We start from the raw sequence: 23,898 nt of genomic DNA, 5'->3' as shown, positions 1-23,898 counted from the left end.
ATGAAAAATAAGTTTATCTGCCAGCAATAAAATACCACCCAGGTTTAAAACCTGTGTCTGTACGTGGGTTGGGGGCGGGGCGGACAGGAAGGTATCTCTTCAGAAACAGAAAGCACCAGAACAAGGCTTAGGTAAAAATCACAGTGAGTGAGTAAAGGTTTGGGGAAACCACTTGTCAAAGCAACAGGCCTGAATGAGTTCTAAATAGCTACCTAAGCTTTGTTGGCATCAGGTGAAAAGGTGGTACATGGAGTAAAAACGCACCTTCCTCCATTACAAGGGACTGGGATCAACAGCTGTTCTTCCACTAGGATGGCTCTTTTTACCCTTATTTGGACTTCACTGTCAAAAGAAAGACACCACACCCTGCGTTATGTACCCTTAACTGAGTAGCTGTGCCACGTCCCAGGTCTCCTGTCTTCAGGACTGTATTTAATTCAGTAATATATTTTTTTTCTTTTGAATCAGGGTTCTGGGGTGGGGCCAGGAAAACTCTGAAGCTGTTTGAAAACAATACTAACTTAAAAAAATCAGAATTTTTTAAAAATACATTTTTAAAAAAGTTTAAGGCCGTTACAGGGGAACTGGATTTGTGGGACACGCGGAGTTCAGCAGAGAGGAGCTCTGTCCGCCTTCGCTCGGCCGTGGGCGCAGAGCCCAGACCTCGGGGGATGCGCCCTTAGGCGTCTCGCGCTGTGGCAGACGCCCCCTTCCCGGGTCGCACCCGTCACAGCGCTCCAGGGAGAACTAGCCCGTTCCCAGGGAAGGAGCCTCAAGCTTCCCTTCAATTTCCATGCAACCAGCACAGACATGTCCGGACTGAAGGTGCAGAATGCAAACGGAGCGTCAGTCCTGCGGGGCACGGTGGCGGGAAGCGCGGCGGGCGCAGCGGGGGAGCAGAAGGCTAGCTCGGTGCGGTCCGAGGGGTCAGCGGTCCTGCCCGCGCGGCGCACACCCTCGCCCGGCCCGCCCCTCCCCGCGCGGAGCGTGCGACACCCCGGCTTCCGCGGGGCCTCCTCCCTCCTCCGCACGCCTCCCCTTTAAGCGCAAGGCGCAGTTGGATTTGTGTCGGCCGAGGCGAGGCGCGACTCCCCTTTATGGCGGAGTCGGCGGCAGCGGCTCTGACAGCCGCGGCGGCGGGGCGAGCAGAGCAGGAGGCCGGGCCTCGGGCCGCCGGCCGCCGTCACCGCAGCGGGGCCGGGGGGAGCGCAGTGCGCGCCGCGGCGGGGGCGGGGAGTGGGCGGGCTGGGGGCGGGGAGGCTGGGGCAGGCGGGGAGCCGGGTCGCCAGCGCTCGGGTCCGCCTCTGACTGCGGCGCGGCGGGGCGATGTGTGATTACCATGGCGAGGAGTCTCTGTCCGGGGGCCTGGCTAAGGAAACCCTATTACCTCCAGGTAGGCCGGCCGCGAGCCCCCCGCGCGCCCTCCCTCGCCGCGCGGGACTCACCCGCCTCCTCCCTCCCTCCCTGGGTCGGCGCCCGCCCGAACCCCGCTGCCCCCTGCCGACCGGCACCTGGCGGCGCGCCCTCCCAGCCGCCCGGCGCCGCAGCCCCCACGGCGGCGCTGCCCGCGCCCCCCACGGCTGCCCCGGCGCCTCTCGCGCCCCGGCCGGCCCGGCTCGGGGGCCCGGGTCATCCCGCCCGGGCTCGCCCTCGCGCGCCTCGCATCCCGAGAGCCCGGAGACGTGACCTGGGTGCCACTCTGCTCCCCTAGCACACGGGGCTCGGCAGTCTGGGCTCGGGACGTGCCCCGTCTTCTCCCTGGTCCGGTGCTCTCCGCCCCCATCCCCGGTGGGCCCCGCGGGTCGGCTGTTCTCGACTCTGTCCTGGGTCTTCAGTCGGAAAGGTGGTGTGTCATTCCTCCATATTTTAGAAAATTATGGCAGTTTGTCACATCAGTGTTTCCCCAAACCCCCGAGAAGCGACGTGTGCCTCGTACTGAGCCCCTTGGTCCGATCTTTCTGTCACGCCCGGGATTTAAATGGGAGGTAGGGCTCGGAAGCCCGAGCGAGGTGGACGGGTATTTGCTTTTGAAAAGGGAAGGGGACGGTGTCGGATGCCGATCTCACGTACCCCAGCAATGCAAACGTAATTCTCAGTCATGTCATGTGTACTGTTCGCGTGTTAATTTTTCATGATTTCCCGTTCCACCCTCTGTGCCGCTGCCAGTCTGTGTCTTCGAACCCTACTACTGCCTTCATGTACTGTTGGTCACCAGGGGGACCTAGTAGACATCGTGAGTAGCGGAGCGCAAATCCATCACCCCAATGGAAAAACAACTACAAATCAATGCCTCGCGTGGGTCAGCAGTGTAGTCTGCATTCAGAGGACAGTATTTCTCTGCCGCTTACGTTAAAAGGCTTAAAGGTATTGATAGATTATTTTCGGACGGGAATTCATGCTCAGCTGGTGCTTTTATAAATTATTTTAAAAGTTGAGAAGAAGCCATCATGGGGCAAGTAAATCTTATATTTTTGTTTGGAAATTGCATGTGTAGGTCATTACGTTGCAGAGTGATGTACTGCAAATTGGAAGCATGGTTTGACAACTCATGGTATGAAGGGTGTGGGAGTAAAACTGAACGCCCTGAGTCTTTGTAGCAGCTCCACCCCTAGTAGTTGTGCCTTGAGCAGTAGTAGAGCAACCCAGTCTAGAAATCATCCCAGGCCAGGTACTTCTTTGTAACCCTATGTGTGAGCAAAAAGATACATTTCCAGACTCTATTCCAAAAATACATTTATTGGGATATTTTAAATGTTTTTTTTTTTTCCCTGAAACTGTCTAGCTGTTTTTAATTTTTTAGATTTTGTGGCAGGGTTTATTTTAGACTTTGATTCTTTTGACTCTAAATATTCTCCACAGATGTGGCTGTGACATTTTTTGGCACCATAGCACAAGAACTTTCAGATTGAGTTAAGATTAGTTTTACAAATAGTTATGCGTCCGTTAATGGCAGACATTTGGTATTTCTGCCTTTCTGAATGTGCACATCATTATCTATTACCAAATTAAGGTAGACTCAGATTTTAAGCATTTCAAAAGGATTTGGGGGTATAGTGATATTTTAGTAGGCTATTTCTATATAAAATAATGATTAAGTAGAAACCTTATCGATTATAGTATTATACTTGAGATAAATAAATTTAAAACTTTGGAACCCAGGGGACTGGTGTTTTAAACATTGTCTTGTAATTAGTATTTATTCTCTTTATGATTTTCTTGTTAGTTGTTCCTCACCATACTGTTTCAATTTAATCAGTTAAAAATAAAAGGCCTTCAGATGACTCAAATGTCATACCTTCTTCCTTTCTCTATTGCCTAAATAACTCACCTTCTGTATTGTCTACTTCCTCTACCACTAGGTGCTTCAATCTTCAAATTGTTTGGGCAAAGTCAAAATAAAATATTTTCAGCTGAGACTGTTATACAGCTACTCAGTCTCTCAGCTGCTGAGGGTTGCATCAATCTATATAGTACTCCTTTTCCTTTTTTTTCTTTATTGTTTTGTTTTTCTTGAGAATAAAATCATGTTCTTTTAGGAACAGCATGAGAGCAGAGCTGAATTTTGTCCGTTTGTGCGTCTGGTTTAGTATGAAAAAGTTATGTAACTTTTTGGTTCCATAGTTTCCATATCATAAAGTGGAGATTGTAGTTCTTTGCTCACTACATCACATGAATGTAGTGAGGATAAACTAGATGAAGTTAAATCTGTTTTGTGACACCTTTACTACATTTTTAGTAGAAAAGCATGTGAAGTTAAATAGTAAGTGCATATAGGTAAATATGTTGAATTCCTTCAACTAAAAGTTCCTGACCTTCTACCCCCTCCCCCTTTTATTTATTGAGTATTTATTGACCTAGGTGCATGATATGACTTATTTTGTTAACTCAATCATTTACTTAATAAATATTTGTCAGATGCCTATCACATGCCAGGAACTATGTGAGGTGGTAGGGATTCTACAGGAGCTAAGCAAACACTTCTGCGGTCCTCGTGAAGCTTAAAGTCTAGTCAGGGAGACAAACATTAATCAAGTAATCTCAGAAATATATAATGAAAACAGTAAGTGCTATGAAGGAAAATGGAAGGAGCAAAAGACTGCCTGAGAGGAAGACAACAGTATCTCTCTCTCTTTTAAAGCTGTTTTACTATAGAAATTTTTATACATACATAAAGCAGAGAAGAATAATGGACTCATGTACCTATCACCTGCCCTCAACAGTTATCAGTATTTTGTTTCATTTTCCCTCCCCCATATCTTCCTTCCAACTAAAGTGTTTTGAAGCAAATCTCAAATATCACATCATTTCATCCAAATACCTCAGGATGCATTTCTAACAGATAAGGATATTTTTAGACATAATCACAATACTATCATCACACCTAATAAAATTAATAACAATTCCTTATTTTTTCCCCACCCTCCTCCTAGATATGCATTACCCTGACAGGACTGACTAAATTCGATTTGCCATGGATTGGGCTTACTGTGATTTGAGAGGGTCTCTTGGCAAAAACAAAATAAAAAACTCTCCCCTTACCAGTTTGTTCATGCTGGAAATTCTTCATCCCAGGGAAACTAATTCTCGTTTCATGTTTTGGGAGAACGTCTTAGAAAATAAGTTGCTGGTTTAAGTAACATTTTCTTGTAAATGTATTATTTTAATTTAGAATGAGGATGTAATTAGTCAAGAGGTATAAAAGATCTTGTTTTGTTTGGGGGTAGGGAAAGGGGTGAAGAGTACGGAAGAAAATGGATTTCAAAGATGGAGAAGGAGAGATGAAGGGTGCAGCAAGAAGAGAAGGACGTTGCAGAGACTAGCTTTGTATACTTCCAGTTTTGCTATTTGTCTTCAACTGGGTGAGGTCAAAAAGCATTTATGTCTCGAGGTGTTCAGGCCTTAGAGCCTGCAAGTTCCTCTTCCTCCTGCAGTTTACAGGGAAAAATTTTAAGCAGTTGACTTAATTATAAAGGAGCTTCATTCCCAGCATTTTCGTTAATCCAGATGTCACTGTGGTAATTGATAATGCCTTAGAGAACTGTAGTATTATGCAACTAATGATATATTTTCAGCTATAATATGGATTAAATAGGCACTTATGGGCTAATGTGGGGGCCTAATCACTGTTTATAGCTTTGTTTATATAGCAAAAGAGATTCTACTGCTTGTGAAGAAAAGAATGGATGTGGTATATCCATACAGTAGAATATTATTCAGCGATAAAGAGGTATGAGGAACTGACACATACTTTAACATGGATGTACCTTGAAAACATTAAATATATGAAAGAAGCCAATCACAAAAGACCACATATTATATGGTTCCCTTTGTATGAAGTGTCCAGAATAGACAAATCTATAAAGATAGATTAGTTGTTGCCTAGGGCTGGGAGAGTTGGGGGGAAATGGGTATGAGGTTTCCTTTTGGCTAACAGAAATGTTCAGAAAATGATACTGGTGATGGTTGCACAACTGTGAATATACCAAGAACCATTGAATTGTATACTTTAAATGAATAAATTGTATGGTATATGAATTATATCTCAATAAAACTGTTAAAAAAGAAAAAGGAACTGAGTCTATCCCATTGGTGCGGTCCTTCTCTCTGCTCCTTGTTGCACATTCTACCAATGCCAGCTTTTCTGCGCAGGGAATACTCCTTCCAGAGGAGAGGTAAGGCACGCCACTTGCCTGTGCAGCCTCTCTGTCAGCCAGGAGGGCTTGTGACCTGTCTGGAATAGATAGCCAGCAAACATTTACCTGCGCAACAAGCTTCTCATGGCAAGACACCGTTCCCAGAGCACGCTAATTTATGATTCCATCCCTTCCAGCTGTTTTGTTGAGAATAGTACTTCCTGGATTGGCTAAATGTTGTGGCATATTGAACAGAGTAGAACCCTGCCTCTGAGATCAGAAGCTGTGGGTGTGTTAACCAGTTTAGACCATTTTTAGGCAGTGTTTTTCTTCCATGCACCATTATGGTGATACTACTTGTAGCCTGCTGGGTGTGGTAACCCAGAATGACACCTGCGTTGTCTGGTTTTAGCAGTGTGTTTTCTACAAATTAGGATTGCCTTTGCTTAGGGTTTACTCATAGTCTGAGTGGGACTGATAACACAGCAGCCCTATAATTCTTTGGTTTTAGTTTTAAATGCCTTCTTCCTTCTCGCTATCATTAAGTCCTGAGGAATGAAAGTTAAGACAATTTAGGGTAATTCTCTATATTTAGTTTATACACATTTTCCATTCCAGTCATTCCGCCTGCATGCCTTTTTGCATAAAAAAAAAAAGACTCAATTCTGAAGTCTGAGATACTTGAGTACTTCTGAAGGTTTTCAAGCCCTTTAGATTGCAAAAGTTTTAAATTTCTTGAGGCATCCTTTTACAAATGACTACTCTAGCAGTTTCAATATGTGTTCACTGGGGCTGTCATGAATGAATGGATAGAAGGCATGTTCTAATTGGGGTGTTAGCACTTGTGTAACATTTCTGATACCTGGCTCTTGGGCTTGCATTAGTACTATTTTTCAGACATAATTGCATAGATGGTTTGGTTCTTTGTGACTTAATGTGGATATTTTGTGGGATTTAGTGCTGGATAGGGTTACTGATACAGATTAACTGGTAATAGTGACAATGTTGACAAATACTGTAGTAAGAGTAATATGGCTTTTTGCCCATTTTCAGCCTCCAGGATTATCCAGATAAATCTAAGGATAATTAGAGTAGGTAGTTCCCTAGACCCCAGAGGCTATAGAGGGAGAAGGACTATGGGTGGTTGGTTCTCATCAGCTTTATTAGACCTGCTCTTCAGAGCTAAGCTTTTGCCTTTGCCTGACAGTAAATCTCCAGGACTGTGATTAGCTTTCTGAGACTGGTGCGTATACAGAGAGCGTGTGCATCTCGTGGTGTCTTACATTCAAGAATAGAATTATAATGCAGCCATTTGATATTACCATTAGTTGCTTTTCTGCCCTAGTTAGAAACTCAAAGAAATGGTGAATTCTGGGGCCAGCCTGGTGGCATAGTGATTAAGTTCACATGCTCTGCTTGTGGCGCGGGGTTTGTGGGTTCCGATCCTGGACATGGACCTACATACCGCTTATCAACCCGTGCTGTGATGGCATCCCATATACAAAATAGAGGAAGATTGGCGCAGATGTTAGCTCAGGGACAATCTTCCTCAAGCAAAAAGAGGAAGATTGGCAACAGATGTTAGCTCAGGGCCAGTCTGCCTCACCAAAAAAAAAAAAAAGGTGAATATTCAGGCAGATTTCATCCTCACCACACTTTCAGGTTGAAGCATGCGGTAAAAGTATTTCTTTGTTGTTGTCTTCCCAGTGCCCCAATTTTTCATCTTGATGGATTATAGTGTTGTTTTGTGTTCTCTATAGAAGTTTCCTTTTTATAACAGTTAGGTACATTTTAATGTTTTCATTTCTTAAAGTTGCTTTTAAAAACAGTACTATACCATTCTGTTAAATACCGTCTTTTTACATTGTCTAATTGAAAAGATAAATGTCTCAAGTTTTTAATATATCTATTTCTAGACATTCAAATATTTTGCAAATAGTTTTCCTTTAAAACCTGTTAATATACAAAGTACATGAGTTTAGAAAAACCAGGATATTGTAATGTGAACATGTTTTAAAAACCCCGAATATTAGTGGATAAATTTTTCTTTGGAAATAAGTAGTTTTTTTTTTTTTTGGTTGACTGAGTATTTAATGAAATTAAATAATTATCTTTTTAGGTTTGATCATGGTATCGTGGTTATGTTTTTTTTCTTTGGTTTTGTTTTTTTATTGTGGCCAAAAACACGTAACATAAAATTCACCATCTAACCATCTTTTTTTTTTTTTTTTTAAAGATTTTATTTATTTATTTTTTCCCCCCAAAGCCCCAGTAGATAGTTGTATGTCACAGCCGCACATCCCTCTAGCCGCTGCATGTGGGACGCGGCCGCAGCATGGCCGGAGAAGCGGTGCGTTGGTGCGCGCCCGGGATCCGAACCCCGGGCCGCCAGCAGCGGAGCGCGCGCACTTAACCGCTAAGCCACGGGGCCGGCCCCTAACCATCTTTAAGAGTACGGTATAGTAGTGTTAACTCTGTGCACATTGTTGGCAACAGATCTCTAGAACTTTTTCATCTTGCAAAACTGAAATTCTGTGCCTATTGAACAACAACTCCCCATTTTGCCCTGCCCCTCAGCCCCTAGTAACTACATTCTACTCTCTGTTTCTGTGAGTTTGACTTTGTTTTTTTAGACTCCACATATAAGTGATATCATGCAGTATTTGTCTTTCTCTGTGGGGCTTATTTCACTTAGCGTAATGCCCTCCATGTTGTTGCAAATGACAGGATTTTTTTTTTAAGGCCTAATAATATTCTACTGTATATGTATATCACATTTTCTTTATCTGTTCATCAGTCAGTGGACGTTTAGGTGGCTTCCACTTCTTGGCTATTGTGAATAATGCTGCAGTGAATATGGGAGTGCTATTATTTCTCTGAGATCCTGCTTTCAGTTCTTATTTATATATATATCAAGAAGTGAGATTGCTGGATCATAAGGTCACTCTATTTTTAATTTTTTGAGTAAACCTCTATACTGTTTTCCATAGCGGCTGCACCATTTTACATTCCTACCAACAACGCATGAGGGTTCCAGTATCTGCACATCCTCACCAGCACTTATTTTGGTTTTTTTTGACAGTGACCATCCTAACAGGTGTGAGGTGGTATCTCATTGTGGTTTTTATTTGCATTTCCCTGATGGTTAGTGATGTTGCGTCACATCTTTTCATGTGCTTGTTGGCTATGCTTTGGAGAAAGTTCCTTCTTATTGTTTCAGATTGATGTTTATTCAACAAGGTTATGGGTTGTTATAAACAGAGTTCCCCCTTATCTAAGAACAGAGTAATCATGTTTGAGGGTATTCTTGCAAGAGAGATTTATAACGTACTAACACCTTTCTGAATTAATTACTACATCCATTTCAGACATACACAGAGGCACAGACTAATAGATCTTAGAGCTGGGACTACATGTTTTACTCCCCGCCCCCAGTTGCTTGAAGATTACAACTTGTTATTTATTTTAAATTTAAAGTATTGATTAACATGCCAACCTATGTACTCTTGATTGGATTCTGAATTTAAAAAAAAAAATTGAGGAAGGATTTCTTTGAAATAATTGGGAAATTTGAAAATGAATTTTACATTGGATAGCAAACTGAAATATTTAGGGTAAAAAGTATCATAAGTCTATAATTTGCTTTTAAATAGTTCAGGAAAATGTGTTTTCATGTACATATATAAAGAGCAAGGTTTCTTAACCTCAGCATTGACGTTTTGGGCTGGATAATTCCTTCTTGTGTGGGGCTCTGCATGGTAGGATGTTTAGCAGCATCCTTGGCCTCTACTCACTAGATACCAGTAGCACCCCCCAGTAGTGACTATCAAAAATGTCTCCAGACATTGCCAAATGTCCTGGGAGGCAAAATTGTTCCCAGTTGAGAACGACTGTTACAGAGAAGGAGAAAGAGGGAGATGGAGAGATATTTATTTATGTACGTTTAAAGAGAGTAAAGAAAGCAAGCAAATGTAAGACAATGTTAACAGATGATGAATATAGGTATAAGGTGCCAGGGTATTCTTTGTACCATTCTTTTAAATTTTCTGTAGATTTAGACATTTTCAAAATAAAAGCTTGGGGGAAAATAAATTAGACTGGGTTTCATAACAATGGAGTATGGCTGGAAATGTATGAGTTCTGTCCAAAGTTACATTAAGGGTCAAGAAAATGAGACTTGATAGAGCACATTTGAAGCACATTTAAAGAAAGTGTTAGTTTTCCAGTGGTCCTATAACAAATTACCAAAATTTGGCAGCTTAAAACAATCACCCATTTATTTGTACCCTTATCTCACAGTTCTGTAGGTTAGAAGTCTGGGCACAGTGTGGCCCAGCTGGTTCTCTGCTCCAGGTTTCACAAGGTTGAAAATTAAGGCGTCACTAGGGTTAAGTTTCTTTCTGCAGCTCTGGGAAGGAATTGGCTTCCAGGCTCTTTCAGGTTGTTGTCAGAATTCAGTTCCATGCGGTTGTAGGACTGAGGACACTTTCTTAATTTCTTTCTTTCTCACTTTCTTAACTGTAGGACACTTTCTTAATTTCCTTATTGGCTGTTGGCTAGGGATTGTTCTCAGCTTCTGAGGCTGCCTGCATACCTCAGTTCATCGCTCCCTTTCTCCTCTTCAAAGCCAGCAATAGTGGGTGGAGTCCTTCACATGAAGGACTCTTCTGCCTCAACTCTCTGTACCTTCCTACACCTTATCTCGCTGACTCTTCTACCTTCCTCTTCTGCTTTTAAGGGCTCATATGATTACAGAGGGTCCACCTCTGTAATCTAGGATAATATCTCTATTTTAAAGTCAGGTGATTAGTAACTTTAGGTCCAACTGCAAAGTCCCTTCACAGCAGTACTAGATTAGTGTTTGATTAAATAATGGGAGTGGGGGTGGGGGTGGGAATCTTGGGAAATATCTTTAGAATTCTGCCTACCACAGAAAGAATACAATTGAATTCTGACAGTTAAAAAAGTGAATCATTTCCTAAAATATTTTGTTTCTTTCCCATTACTATTAGGTTTAAAGAAGTTGCCATGGAAGAGACTTAAAAAAGAGTTATTATTGTATTTATCACTCCAGCAATTACTATGAGAGGAATCTTGGATATTTATTACAGGAAGGAAAACACAGATAGCTGCTGAACAATCACATGTGGAAATATTTGTTTTTACAATAGATACTATTCTTAAATATTTTGTACTCTTTATACAAACTAAAATAAGAGTGGGAAAATACCACTTTATGAAGTTTAAGAAAAGGTTCTTTAAAATGTAAACTATTTCTTTCTATTACTATAGTTAATTAAAATTGTTCTTCTTTACCCCTTAAAGAGAACAGTGCTTGGTTGTGTTTTAGTGTGCCAGCTGACAACATTTTCAGTCACGCTTGATCCACTAGAACTAAATTTGTTCCCAATGAAGAGCCTGTTTATTATCCTGGTCTTGTCCTTTATCCTGAGCATACTCAGGATATCCAAAATGATGCAGTATAGTACATACATTTTTTTTTTTTTTTGTGAGGAGATCAGCCCAGTGCTAACATCCACCAATCCTCCTCTTTTTTTTTTGCTGAGGAAGACGGCCCTGGGCTAACATCTGTGCCCATCTTCCTCCACTTTATATGGGACGCCGCCACAGCATGGCTTGCCAAGCAGTGCGTCGGTGCGCGCCCGGGATCCAAACCAGCGAACCCCGGGCCGCCGCGGCGGAGCGCGCGCACTTAACCGCTTGCGCCACCGGGCTGGCCCCTAGTACATACATTTTTTACCTATATTCAAAAATACTCTGTAACCACTCTAAGATATTGAACTCCAGTAGCTCACACTACCTGTCTCTTTTAGATTCTCTTACTCGTCACTGTTACCGCCACCACCATCATATCATCTTCATCCTTGTCATCATAATTGAGGCCCTTGCCACTCCCATTTCTTCTATCTGTCCACCCCCTCTGCCTTCACTCATTTCTCTGTTCAGCCAGGATCCCATGATCTGTGATTTCAGCTGCTCTTCTTTGCTCACTTACCACCTCCTTGCTTCTCTGACCTTCCTTCATTCTTGCCCTGATACTCCCACTTTTTCCTTTCAGTCTCATCTTCCTTTACCCTCTGCTTTCCCCAGGACTCTAGCCTTCTTCCAGTTCTCATTTTGTACAGTCTTCTTGGGTAATCCACTATAACCCAAATACTAATGGGTCTCAACTCTGTATCACCAGCCCAGACCTCTCTCCCAGAACTTCAGATTTGCATTTCCAGCTGCTTATTTGATATCTACCTCTAAATAGCACTTCATGTTCAACATGTCCAAACCTAAACTTGCCCCCAACCCCAGGCGTGCTTCTTTCCCTGTTTCAGTTAGTGATACCCTCCAATTACTCAAGAGAGAAATATACCCAGGTCCTTCCAGATGCTCCCTCTTTCCTTACTCTCATGTTTAACCCTTCAGTAAGGCTTCTAGTGCATCACCTAAATTACTTTTGATTGCATCATCTCTTTTTTTTTTAATACAGTGTTATCAAGTCTAGTCACCATGTTTAACATTAGATCCTCACATCTTATTCATCTTATAGCTGAAAGTTTGTACCTTTTACCAGCCTGCCCCTATTTCTCCCACCCCTCAGCCTCTGGCGACCATTTTTGTATTGTCTGTTTCTATGAGTTTGACTTTTTCTTTTAATTTTTAGATTCCACATATAGGTGATACCATTCAGTATTTGTCTTTCTGTCTGGCTGATTTCACTTAGCATAATGCCCTCAAGGTCTGTCCCTTTTGTTGCAAATGGTAGAATTTCCTTCTTTCTCATGGATGAATAGTATTCCATTGTATGTATATATATGTATATATACCACACCTTCTTTATTCATCCATTGGTGTACACTTAGGACATATAGGTTGTTTCCATCTCTTGGCTATAGTAAATAATGCTGCAGTGAACAAGGGAGTACATATATCTCTTTGGTATCCTATTTTCATTTCCTTTGGATATATACCCAGAAGTAGTAATGCTGGATCATATAGTAGTTCTATTTTTAATTTTTTATGGAACCTCCATACTGTTTTCCATAGTGCTGCACCAATTTACATTCCCACCAACAGTGCTCTAGAGTTAGCTTTTCTCCACATCCTCACCAACACTAGTTGTCACTTGTCTTTTTGATAACAGCCATTCTAACAAGTGTGAGGTGATATCTCATTGTGGTTTTGATTTGCATTTCCCTGATGATTAGTCATGGTGAGCACCTTTTCATGTACCTGTTGGCCGTTTGTCTCCTACTAAGACCGTGAATCTCTCTTTTTGTTTCATTAGGCCCAGTGTAATCGCCTCCAGAATGACCTTCCTGCCTCATTTACGCCTTTCAGATCCATCCTCCACATTGTTTCCAGAGTAATCTTTCCCAAAGTGCAAATCTGATCAAGTGGCCCTCCCTGCTGGCAAAATTCTTGAGTGGGGTTCCTATGGCCTTCAGGAGACTCTGCAGAGTTCTGAGCATGGCCCTTGTTTCTGGTCCCTTCCTATCTTGCCATTGCATTCCTGTCACTACCACCTGTGGGGGATCAGAATTGGCCACCCCAAAATGTGTCTCTTTGGCTTAATTATTTTTAAGAACAAGACTGTGAAAGAAACTTTGACCTTCCCCCTAACTGCCTAAAAGGATTTTAGATAAAAGGCCTGTGGGCCATCACCATAGATAACTCTGTGTATCAGTAGACTGTGAGAGTCCTTGCTAAGCCCATTCTTATCTACCAAACATTTGCTTTTCCATTTCCATGTGAATTGTGTTCCTCCCCTTTGAAGTCCCAAACCACTACCCCCAACACCCTCCTTTGTCTTTAGCTGAAGATGATATTTAAGATGGCAGCTTCGCCCATTCTGGTTGAGTTGCTCAGTTTTCCTGGGTTTCTCCCATGTATACATGTTATAAAGCTTTGTTTGATTTTCTCCTGTTATTCTGTCTCATGTCAATTTAATTCTTAGGCCAGCCAGAAGGACCTAGAGAGGGTAGAGGATTTCTCTTCCTGCCCTACACACTTCATGCACCATTTGCTCTAGCAATCCTGAAAAATTTCCAGTTTTCCAAACACACCACGCTATCGTGTGTCAATCTGTCTACCCTACCTTTTTGTCTTTGCCCCAAAATGCCCTTCCCCCATTTGCCCTGCATCCCTCTTCATCTGGTTTATTCTCAGTTTTCTACTTTTCCTTTAGATTTTGACTCAAAAAGGGAGTTACCTTTCAGCAGTCCTTCTCTAACATCCCACACCGTATTAGTGTACCTCTTCTGTGCCCCAGACTTGTGTGTGTGTGATATCCGGCACACAGTTCTCTCACAGCCCCTAGGATATTCAACTGTCATCGGTGGTTTTCATATCTTTCTTCCGCCCCAGACTGTGATCTCCTTGAGAGCCGAGATGTCAGTTTCCTCTCTCTATCCTCTGTGCCTAGCCCAGAGTAGATACTCAATAAATGTTTGTTGAATGAATGAATCAGCATAAACACTCGTGGAGACATAGTTTTATAAAGCTGATTAGATTAATTCCTTATATGAAAGAAAATATGTATACAATAAGTAAAATAGTATAGATGAGCTTATGATGCAAACCATAAGTTTCCCCTTCCACTTCTCCTTACCCTCAGCTCAACTCACAAAAGGTAGCCTCTTTGAACCACTTATCTTTTTGGGTTTCCTGGTGCCTACACCTCTGACTTCTAGAGCTGTGTGTCTAAAGAGAACTGTACACATCCTGGAAGGTGCATAAGATGCTGAATTTGGGAACTGGAATAAATTATTTGAAATTGTATTTATTCTCATATACTTTTTTATAGCTTAAAATATTTATTTTTATCAGAATAGCTGGTGATTTTCTGTTTTGGTTTATTATTATAATAAGCATTTTCCTCCCTTAAAAAAATCTATTCAAAATTATTCTTATATACTTTTATTTTGCATTTTAGTTTGTTACAATATGCGTATAATAGATTAGTATAGTCATGAGTTTATATATAGAATATAAATAAATAAATATACAAATGTTAGGGATTTTTGCTCTGAAATATTTTCCTGAGCGGGTTGTATGAACAAAAAGATTTGGGGTCCCTACTCTAAATAATAGAATTCCCCCCCAATCTCTGATTTATCAACTTTAGATAATATAGTCTATTGACTTGCCACTTCTAAAAATGAGTATTTAGCTTTCTTACACTATAGTCATCTCATTCTCTTCCAGTGTTTGATAGTTGTATTATTAATTTTAGTTCTTCTGTTGCTTAACTTAGTAACTTCAGATAATGACAACTCTTTCCCATTTCACCCATTTTTGACAGTCTGTGTTGACTCCCCCTTTTTAAGAAGGGGCATTAGAACATGTGCTCCTTTTTTCCATCTGGTTTTTTCACTTTCTGTCAGTGACACTTCTACATTGTCAAAGTAGATAACTTTTATATTTTGTCCCATTACCACAGCCAAGTCTCCATATAAGTTGAATCTAAAAGATGAGAACTGTAAATAGGATAATATTATTATGACTGTTACTTCTTCCGTAAGTGAAAATCTCCCGTATGAACCTGAGATCCATTGACTGCAGCATGAAGTCATTTTCTCCTTGTCAGAAAAGCAGGTAGAATTAACAGACCAGGACGAATGCCTCTTGTTATTAAGCAAATTACTGTAAGGATTTGTCCCTCCCCAGAAGCTAAACCATATTTCTGCCAGTAGGGAAGAAAACATCAGATGTTTGTACATTCCCTATAAAGAGTTCCTTTTTGCTCAGAAATCATGCTTGCTTGCTTTTTAATATTCTTATTAAAGAAAAATGATTTAAAGCCTAGCCTTTGAGATGTGCAATGAAGTAGCAGAGTTATGATTTGGGATCATCATATAGGCCACAGTTTTCTCCCCTGAGTAGTCAATACACCTTTTTTTTTTGGAACGGTTACCTGGTTATACTCATTTCTTCTGTCACCTGCCCCCCCAAATCCCAGTGAACTGAACTAGTTCTAGAGTGCTGGACCACTTGAATAATGAAAACAACTCTCACCTTTAGGGAGAGCATTGCAGGTAGGAACTGGCTATCATTTGGTGCCATGTTTATAGAAAATAAAAGGACAGTGAAACGCTTTTGGCCAGTCTTTTTCTTAGGGTCCTGAAATTCATGTCTTGAAACCAAACATATCCAAGTTAGTTCTGGCCTAAAATGTAGGGTGTCTCTATTTTTGTACCCCCTAAAATATGATTCTATAAATACTTAGTGCAGAACCAATTTGTGTGCTAAGATAACATTTTTTACTCTCCAGGGCCAGGGTCGTGACCCCGAGGCTCTCAAGTGTCTCAGGTCAATAACAGCTACGTTCTCTTTTCTCATACTTCATCAGTTCCTTATAATCAGGGTACATGTAAGCTTGCTTTATATTTGAAACATAGCTTTTTTGTGCTGTTTGTGTTTTTTCTTTTTTTAAATCTTCAGGGAGTTTCTAATTGCCTTTTTTTTTTTTTTTACATGATATATCTTTATCATGGCCTCATTTTTTCCATACTCTCAGTTATATTTTCTATTCTGTGGAATCCCCCTTCGTGACCAAATGCTTTTCTAGGCTACTGTATAGCTGTCCGCCATGGATTTCCTCCACTCTTCTCTTGGGTTGGAATCCCTGATCTCAGGATACTATGTCTTCTACTGTCCTGATTTATGCCATCATTTTACTGGAGTATATCCTGAAATAAGTTCTTTAGAAAGGATGTATGGGAAGTAAACTTTCTGAATCATGTCCAAAACTATCTTTATTGTACCTTTGTACTTGTTTATAGTTAGCTTGAGTGTAGAATTCTGGGCTGAAAATAATTTTCTTTAGAAAATGTGAAGAGGTGGTTCCATTGTCTCCTGACATCCTCTGTTGCTGACAAGAAGCCAGTTTGATTATCAATCCTTTGTGGGGGAGCTGTTTTTCCTGTTCAAGATCTCCTTTTATGCTTGTTTTGGAATTTCATGAGGAAACGTATAGATGTGGGTCTTTTATCAGTTAGTTGTATTGTGCACTCACTGAGCCCTTTCAATTTGGGTCTTGCTTCAGCTCTGGGGAATTCAGGGGAATTCTCTTGTTTAACAGCTTCTCCTCTCTGGTTTTTCTGTTCCCTCTTTCTGTGGTTCTTATTAGTCAAATATTGTATCTCTTGGATTGGCTTTTTATGTCTCATAGTTTCTCTGTTATTTCCATCTTTTCATCCATATGTGCTCATTCTGAGTTTCTCAATTTTGTTTTCCAGATCATCTGTTGATTTTCTTTTTCTAATCACTCTTTAAATTCTAAGTTTTAAATTTAATTTGAAAGAGTTCTTCCAAGTTCTTTGTTCCTTTTTTGTGGTTTCCTATTCCTAATTTATATGGATGCAATACCCACTTGAATCTTTTGATTATAATAGTCTTTTTTTTTTAATGTTTTCTTATGTCCCTTAATTATATTTGTTCTCTTCAGGGTTCCTTTTTCTATATGTTTTTCTTAGCTCTTCTTTTTCATCCTGCTGGATCTCCCCATGTGCCTGGTAATCATTGGTTGTCAATTTATATTTTAGAAAGAAGGACTGAGGAACTGGTATGGATTTCCTCTGCTCTTTTAAAAGTTGGTCTCTTCTCCCCCTAGACCTATCACCAGAGTGGATGGTGACCGAGCCTCTGTGCAGGGCGGGATGCATTGGCTGGCCTGCTTGCTCTATGGCGAGCCTGTGCACAGGCTCTGGGGGCGCTTGTGCCAGGGGAGTGCTTTGCTCTAGGCAAACTGTACTGCCACTAGAAGCCTTGGCTTTCCGCAGGTCGTTTGTTCCTTCAGCTATGTTTTTTCGGCTGAGGGTTAATGCCAAGCTGCCTGTGACTCTGTGGGGGTGGGGGAAGCAGATGGGGGTGCCAAGCAGCGCAGTTCAGGTACAGACCTTCAATTATCCCCACTGTCTTCAGCCCCACTGCTTGCTCCTGCCCTCCCTTGAACCTGCTGGCCTAGAGCCCAGAGCCATCAGGTGTTCCAGGGCAGATTGGCTCTCTAGATTCCTTGTAGCATTCCGACAAGCAGTTTGGCTTCCAGCTCCTTTAGGTTGCCTTGTGTAGTATTCTAGGCTGTGGCTTTGTCTGCCTGTCTCATCCATCAACACAATTCCATCTGCTATTTGAATTCTAGAAATTTCTTGGCTCTTTCATCCACTGGTAAACCCCTACTTCCCTTTTCTTTTGCTCTTAGAAGTTTATTGCTTATTTTGCCTCCCTTATTTGAGTATGGTTTTATAAGCTGTAAGTAGTAAACATGTGTCTTCAATCTACCATCTTGAGCTAAAAGTCTTGATGTGAATTTAAACTATCTTCTGAATATTTACCTACTCTGTTTATCTTCATGCAGCATCTGTTTAAGAATTGCATAATTAATAAATTATTTCAATAAAATAAGGCAAGAGAATTAGAGTAAATAATTTCAGAGGGATAAAGATATAATGGCACAATTTTTTTCAGGAAATCTTGTATAATAGCAACAGTTTATTTTAGTAAAAAAAGAAAAGGCTATTCAATTAAAGATTAGAGTTTTAAAATTACATCAAATCTGTGCCTGACACATGAAAACATGTTCAACATCATTAACTATCAGGGAAATGCAAATCAAAACTACAATGAGATATCACCTCATGCCCGTCAGAATGCCTATAATTAACAAGACAGGAAACAACATGTGTTGGAGAGGATGTGGAGAGAAGGGAACTCTCATACACTGCTGGTGGGAGTGCAAACTGGTGCAGCCACTATGGAAAACAGTATGGAGATTCCTCAAAAAATCAAGGATAGAACTACCATATGACCCAGCTATTCCACTGCTGGGTATTTATTCAAAGAACTTGAAAACACCAATGCGTAAAGATACATGCACCCCTGTGTTCATTGCAGCGTTATTCACAATAGCCAAGACTTGGAAGCAACCTAAGTGCCCATCAAGGGACGAATGGATAAAGAAGATGTGGTATATATACACAATGGAATACTACTCAGCCATAAGAAACGATGAAATCCAGCCATTTGTGACAACGTGGATGGACATTGAGGGTATTATGCAAAGTGAAATAAGTCAGAGGGAGAAGGTCAGATACCGTGTGATCTCCCTCATTAAGTAGTAGATAATAACAACAAGAAACAAACACATAGAGACAGAGATTGGATTGGTGGTTACCAGAGGGGAAGGGGGGAGGGAGGAGGGCAAAAGGGATAATTTGGCACATGTGTGTAGTGATGGGTTGTAATTAGTATTTGTGGGGTGAATATGATGTAATCTATGTAGAAATAGAAGTATAATGATGTACACCTGAAATTTATACGTTATAAACCAATGTTACTGCAATAAACAAAAAATTTAAAAAATAAATAAATAAATAAAATAAAAATAAAAATAAAGGGTCATCCAAAAAAAAAAAAAAATCTGTGCCTGATTTCTACAGGTAATAGTCAACAAGGATATTAACCTGCTATGTAATCAGGTAAACACTGGTATTGTAGCAGTGACTGTGATAGATCTCTTATATAGAATTTGCATGTTGTTTTTGGGAGGGGCACTGATGGATAGATAATAAATGAATTGTGATGAAAACACCAGGTAGCTATGTGCACAGTGCAAATAATTAAAATAGGCGATGTGGTAATGAGTGTCAGGACATCTACATTGGCCGGCTGGTTGGAGAGCTTTGCTGTGGAGGGGATGGTTACCTGAGATCTGACTAACAAGCAGGAGCCAGCCAGGCAAAGACTGGAGACTTGGCATTACCGGCACAGAGCACATCCTTTCCACTTTACTCAGTGCTGCCCACCCTTTGGTTTTGATCATACTTCTGTCTTGTAAAGATTTTTATATTAGTGTAATGAATTGCTGAAACATTTCATCAGCTTTTAAATAGCACTTTGGTGAAATAGAAAGACTCATGAGATAACTTATTCCCCTAGGACAGAGAAGGGATAAACAAGCCTTTTCAGTCTGCCTAGCAGAATGGTTTGGTGAATTTAAAGGCCTTAATTATTATGCTTTAAGCAACAACTTAATTTGCTTCGGTCTGATTCCTAGCTTTCAAGTGGAGTTCTTCCTTTGATATATTGTGTTGCTATTTTGATGCTTGTCATTTTGCTGTTGCACTTTTCCTCATCAAAAAGCATTTACTGCTCACTTCCATATAGTAGTCCCTGTGCTAGTTTTGATATTGTAGGCAGCAGATGCACATTTGCTTTTATCTTTAAATTGGGGACACTTTTCAAGGAGTCTGGGGCATGGATAGTTTAAGGGAACCAATTTGTAGATCCCTAAATTCCCTATGTACTTTTCCCTAATGTTGTTCTGCCTGAGAATGTGCTTGTGATGGAGGTGCAGGGTCTGCTTTCCCACCTTCTCTTTCAGAGTTGCCCTTCTCCCACTATTACAAAAGGAAGGCGTACTGCTCATCCATCTCAGATCTTACAAAGGCCCCTGGATGTGAAAACCACAGGGCGCCAAACAAAGGGCAATTGAGAATGGGTGTCTGTGCTAAGACAGTGAATGACTAAGTAACACTATCTCAGGGAAACACTGGATAACAGTTCCTCTTGCAATCCAAATAGTTTCCTATTTTTTGCTTTCACAAAATTGAAGGAAGATCTAATTGAATTGTTTTCTAATTAACTAAAAGATCATTAAGTATATTTTTGATGGTAGATAATTGTTATTTTTGTCTCATAACTCAAAAGATTTCAAAGAATTGAGAAATAATTGCTCCAACAAGACTTTCATTCTCATCTTTTTTTACAGGAAAAAGGTTTCTCACCACTTAAAGTATACAAACAAAAAATAGAGATAGAATTGATGCTGAGCCCTATTTCTTTCTGAGAATAAAGAATAGTCGCTGCATGGAAACATGAACTAATTGAAGAATAAAAATCTCATCCATCTCCTTAATAAAATTTTCTTTCTTATGTTTAAGAGTTTTTAAAATGAAAACATGCAGTATATTTATATTTTAATTGATTAGGTAGTAATAATAATTGTAAAGAAAACTCAAACCAGAAGAAATTGTTTTCACATTTGGAGTGTTTTATTACGGAAAATAAAGAGAAGTTTATTTTCAATTTATAGACAGTTTTTTGTTGAGGAAAAATATAACAGAGTGGCCAATAAAAGACTTTTCAAACATAAAATGTATTACATTAAAAATAATTTGTGTAGGAGGAATCACCTTCCCTGATGTTAGGCTTATTGTATAGCTTCATTAATCAAGGCAGTAGGGTACTGGCAGAGGGACAGACGTGTAGATCAATGGAATAGAACAGAATAGGGAACCCAGAAATAGAGCCACATAAATATGCCTAATTAATTTTTGACAAAGGATCTAAAAGCAATTCAAATGGAGGGGGGATGGATAGTCTTTTTAATAAGTGGTGCTGAAGCAATTGGATATCCATTGGCAAAAAAAGAGAACCTTGACCTAAATCTTACACAAAAATTAACTCGAAATGGAACAGATTGGTGGTTGCCAGAGGTGGGGGGGTAGGAGGTGGGTAAAATGGGTGAGGGAAGTCAAAAAGTACAAACTTCCAGTTATAAAATAAATAAGTTATGGGGATGTAATGTACAGCATGATGTCTATAGTTAATAATACTGGATTGTATATTTGAAAGTTACTAAGAGAGTAGATCTTAAAAGTGCTCATCACAAGAAAAAAAAATTCTGTAACTGAATGGTGATGGATGTTAACTAGACTTATTGTGGTGATCATTTCACAATATATACAAATATCAAACCATTATGTTGTACACCTGAAACTAATATAATGTTGTATGTTAATTATACCTCAATAAAAAAATTAACACAAAATAGATGATGGACATAAATAGAAAACATAAAACTATAAAACTTCTAGAAAAAAAAGGAGAAAATCTTTGGGGCCTGACTAGGCAAAAAGTTCTTAGACTTGACACCAAAAGCATGATCCATAAAAGGAATAATTGATAAATTTGATCTCCTCAAAATTAAAATCTTTTGCTTTGCAAAAGACCTTGTTAAGAGGATGAAAAGACAAGCTACAGACTGGGAGAAAATATTTGCAAGGCATATATCTGACAAAGGACTAATATCTAGAATATATAAAGAACTCGCAAAATTCAACTGTAAAAAACAAAGAATCCAATTAGAAAATGGGAAAAAGATGCACAGACATTTCACCAAAGAGGATATACATATGGGAAATAAGCACATGAAAAGATGTTCAACCTCATTAGCCATTAGAGAAATGCAAATTAAAACCACAATGAGATATCATCAGAATGGCTAAAATAAAAAATAGTGGCAACACCAAATGCTGGCAAGGATGCAGAGAAACTGCATCATTCATACATTGATGGTGGGAATGAATAATACAGCTCCTGTGGAAAACAGTTTGGCAACTTCTTAAAAAACTAAACATGCAACTACCATATGACCCAGCAATTAAACTCCTGGGCATCTATCCCAGAGAAATGAAAACTGATTGCTATGGACTGAATTGTGTCCTCAAATTCATATGTTGAAGCTCTAACCCCCAATGTGTGGTATTTGGAGATGAGGACTTTGGGAGATAATTAGGGTTAGATGAGGTCATAAGGCAGGGCTCTCATAATGGGATTAGTGCTCTTACAAGAAGAGACACCAGAGAGCTTGCACTCTCTCTCTCTGCCATGTGAGGACACAGTGAGAAGGCAATCATCTGCAAGCCAGGGAGAGAGCTCTCACCAGAACCTGACCGTGCTGGCACCCAGATCTCAGACTTCCAGCCTCCAGAACTGTGAGAAAATTAATTTCTGTTTAAGCCATTCAGTCTATGGTATTTTGTTATGGCATCCCAAGATGACTAATGCCCTTATGTTCACACAAACCTGTACACAAATGTTCGTAGCCACTTTATTTGTAGTAACCCAGAACTGGAAACAACCCAGGTGTCCTTCAGTGGATGAATGGTTAAACTGTGTTATATCCAAACCATGGAATATTACTCAGCACCAAAAAAAAAGAATGATCTATTGATGCATGCAACTATTTGGATGAACCTCAGGGAAATTATGCTGAGTAAAAAGCCAATCTCAAAAGGATACATCCTGCATGATTCCATTTATAGAACATTTGTGAAATAACATAATTACAGGGATAGAAAACAGAGTAGTGGAGTCCAAGATAGCAAAGGGACGGGGAAAGGGAGGCTGTCGCTATCAAGAGATAGTATAAGGCAGTCTTGTGGTGATGGTACCGTAAAATATCTTGATTGTGGTGTTGGTTACTTGAAGTTATGCATGTGGTAAAATTGCACAGAGCTACACATGCATGCGTGCACACACACAATGAGTGCATATATACTGGTAAAATATGAATAAGCTCTAGATTATACAAATGTCAGCTTCCTGGTTTTGATGTTGTGATGTTGTTAGTTATGCAAGATGTTAACATTGGGGAATGCTGGGTAAAGAGTGCATGGGACCTACTGTACATTTCTTAGCACCTTCCTGTGAATCTATAAATATTTCAAATTAAAAGTTTAAAAAAATAATTTGCGGTGAAAATAGAACGGAAAATAAGTTCAAGAAAAAAAATGAGAGATGTAAAAATTTCTGACCATTCTGAACCAGTTCTTCCTCAGTTTTTTAAATTTTTTATTATTTTTTTTGTGAGGAAGATCAGCCCTGAGCTAACATCCATGCCAATCCTCCTCTTTTTGCTGAGGAAGACTGGCCTTGAGCTAACATTCATGCCCGTCTTCTTCCACTTTATGTGGGACGCCGCCACAGCGTGGCCTGACAAGCAGTGCGACGGCGCACCTGGGATCCGAACCGGGGCCGCCAGCAGCGGAGCGTGCGCACTTAATCACTATGCCGAGGGGCCAGTCCCCCTGTTCCTCAGTTTTTTGAAATGGATAATGGTGGCTATCAAATTGCTAGAGAGCCTAAACTCCATTTGATACATTTAAATGTATCCATGGGCCGGCCCCGTGGCTTAGCAGTTAAGTGCGCGCACTCCACTCCTGGTGGCCGGGGTTCGGATCCGGGCGTACACCAACCCACCGCTTCTCCAGCCATGCTGAGGCTGCGTCCCACATACAGCAACTAGAAGGATGTGCAGCTATGACATACAACTATCTACTGGGGCTTTGGGGGAAAAATAAATAAATAAAATTATAAAATAAATGTATCCATGATACATCCAATAAGTGTATTCCATTTGATATAACAGCTTTATTTGATTTTTATTTTTGTTGTTTTTGGTGAGTAAGAT

At 40.4% G+C, this 23,898-nt stretch overlaps 1 protein-coding gene across 2 annotated transcripts in view; it reads left to right on the top strand.

The window, feature by feature from the left end:
* Window positions 1-1,275: 1,275 nt before the first annotated feature.
* Window positions 1,276-23,898, top strand: part of DIPK1A (divergent protein kinase domain 1A) — a 107,074-nt gene continuing 84,451 nt past the window's right edge. For both annotated transcript variants that reach the window (XM_058538532.1, XM_058538531.1), the window contains exon 1: window positions 1,276-1,393. In XM_058538532.1, the coding sequence (XP_058394515.1) occupies window positions 1,340-1,393 (54 nt within the window). In that variant the 5' untranslated portion in view covers window positions 1,276-1,339. The remainder of the gene's footprint in view (window positions 1,394-23,898) is intronic.

The sequence above is a fragment of the Diceros bicornis genome, chromosome 4 (genome assembly GCF_020826845.1).
Source record: "Diceros bicornis minor isolate mBicDic1 chromosome 4, mDicBic1.mat.cur, whole genome shotgun sequence".
NCBI classification, from domain to species: domain Eukaryota; kingdom Metazoa; phylum Chordata; class Mammalia; order Perissodactyla; family Rhinocerotidae; genus Diceros; species Diceros bicornis.
This window is presented reverse-complemented; position numbering and strand designations above follow the sequence as displayed.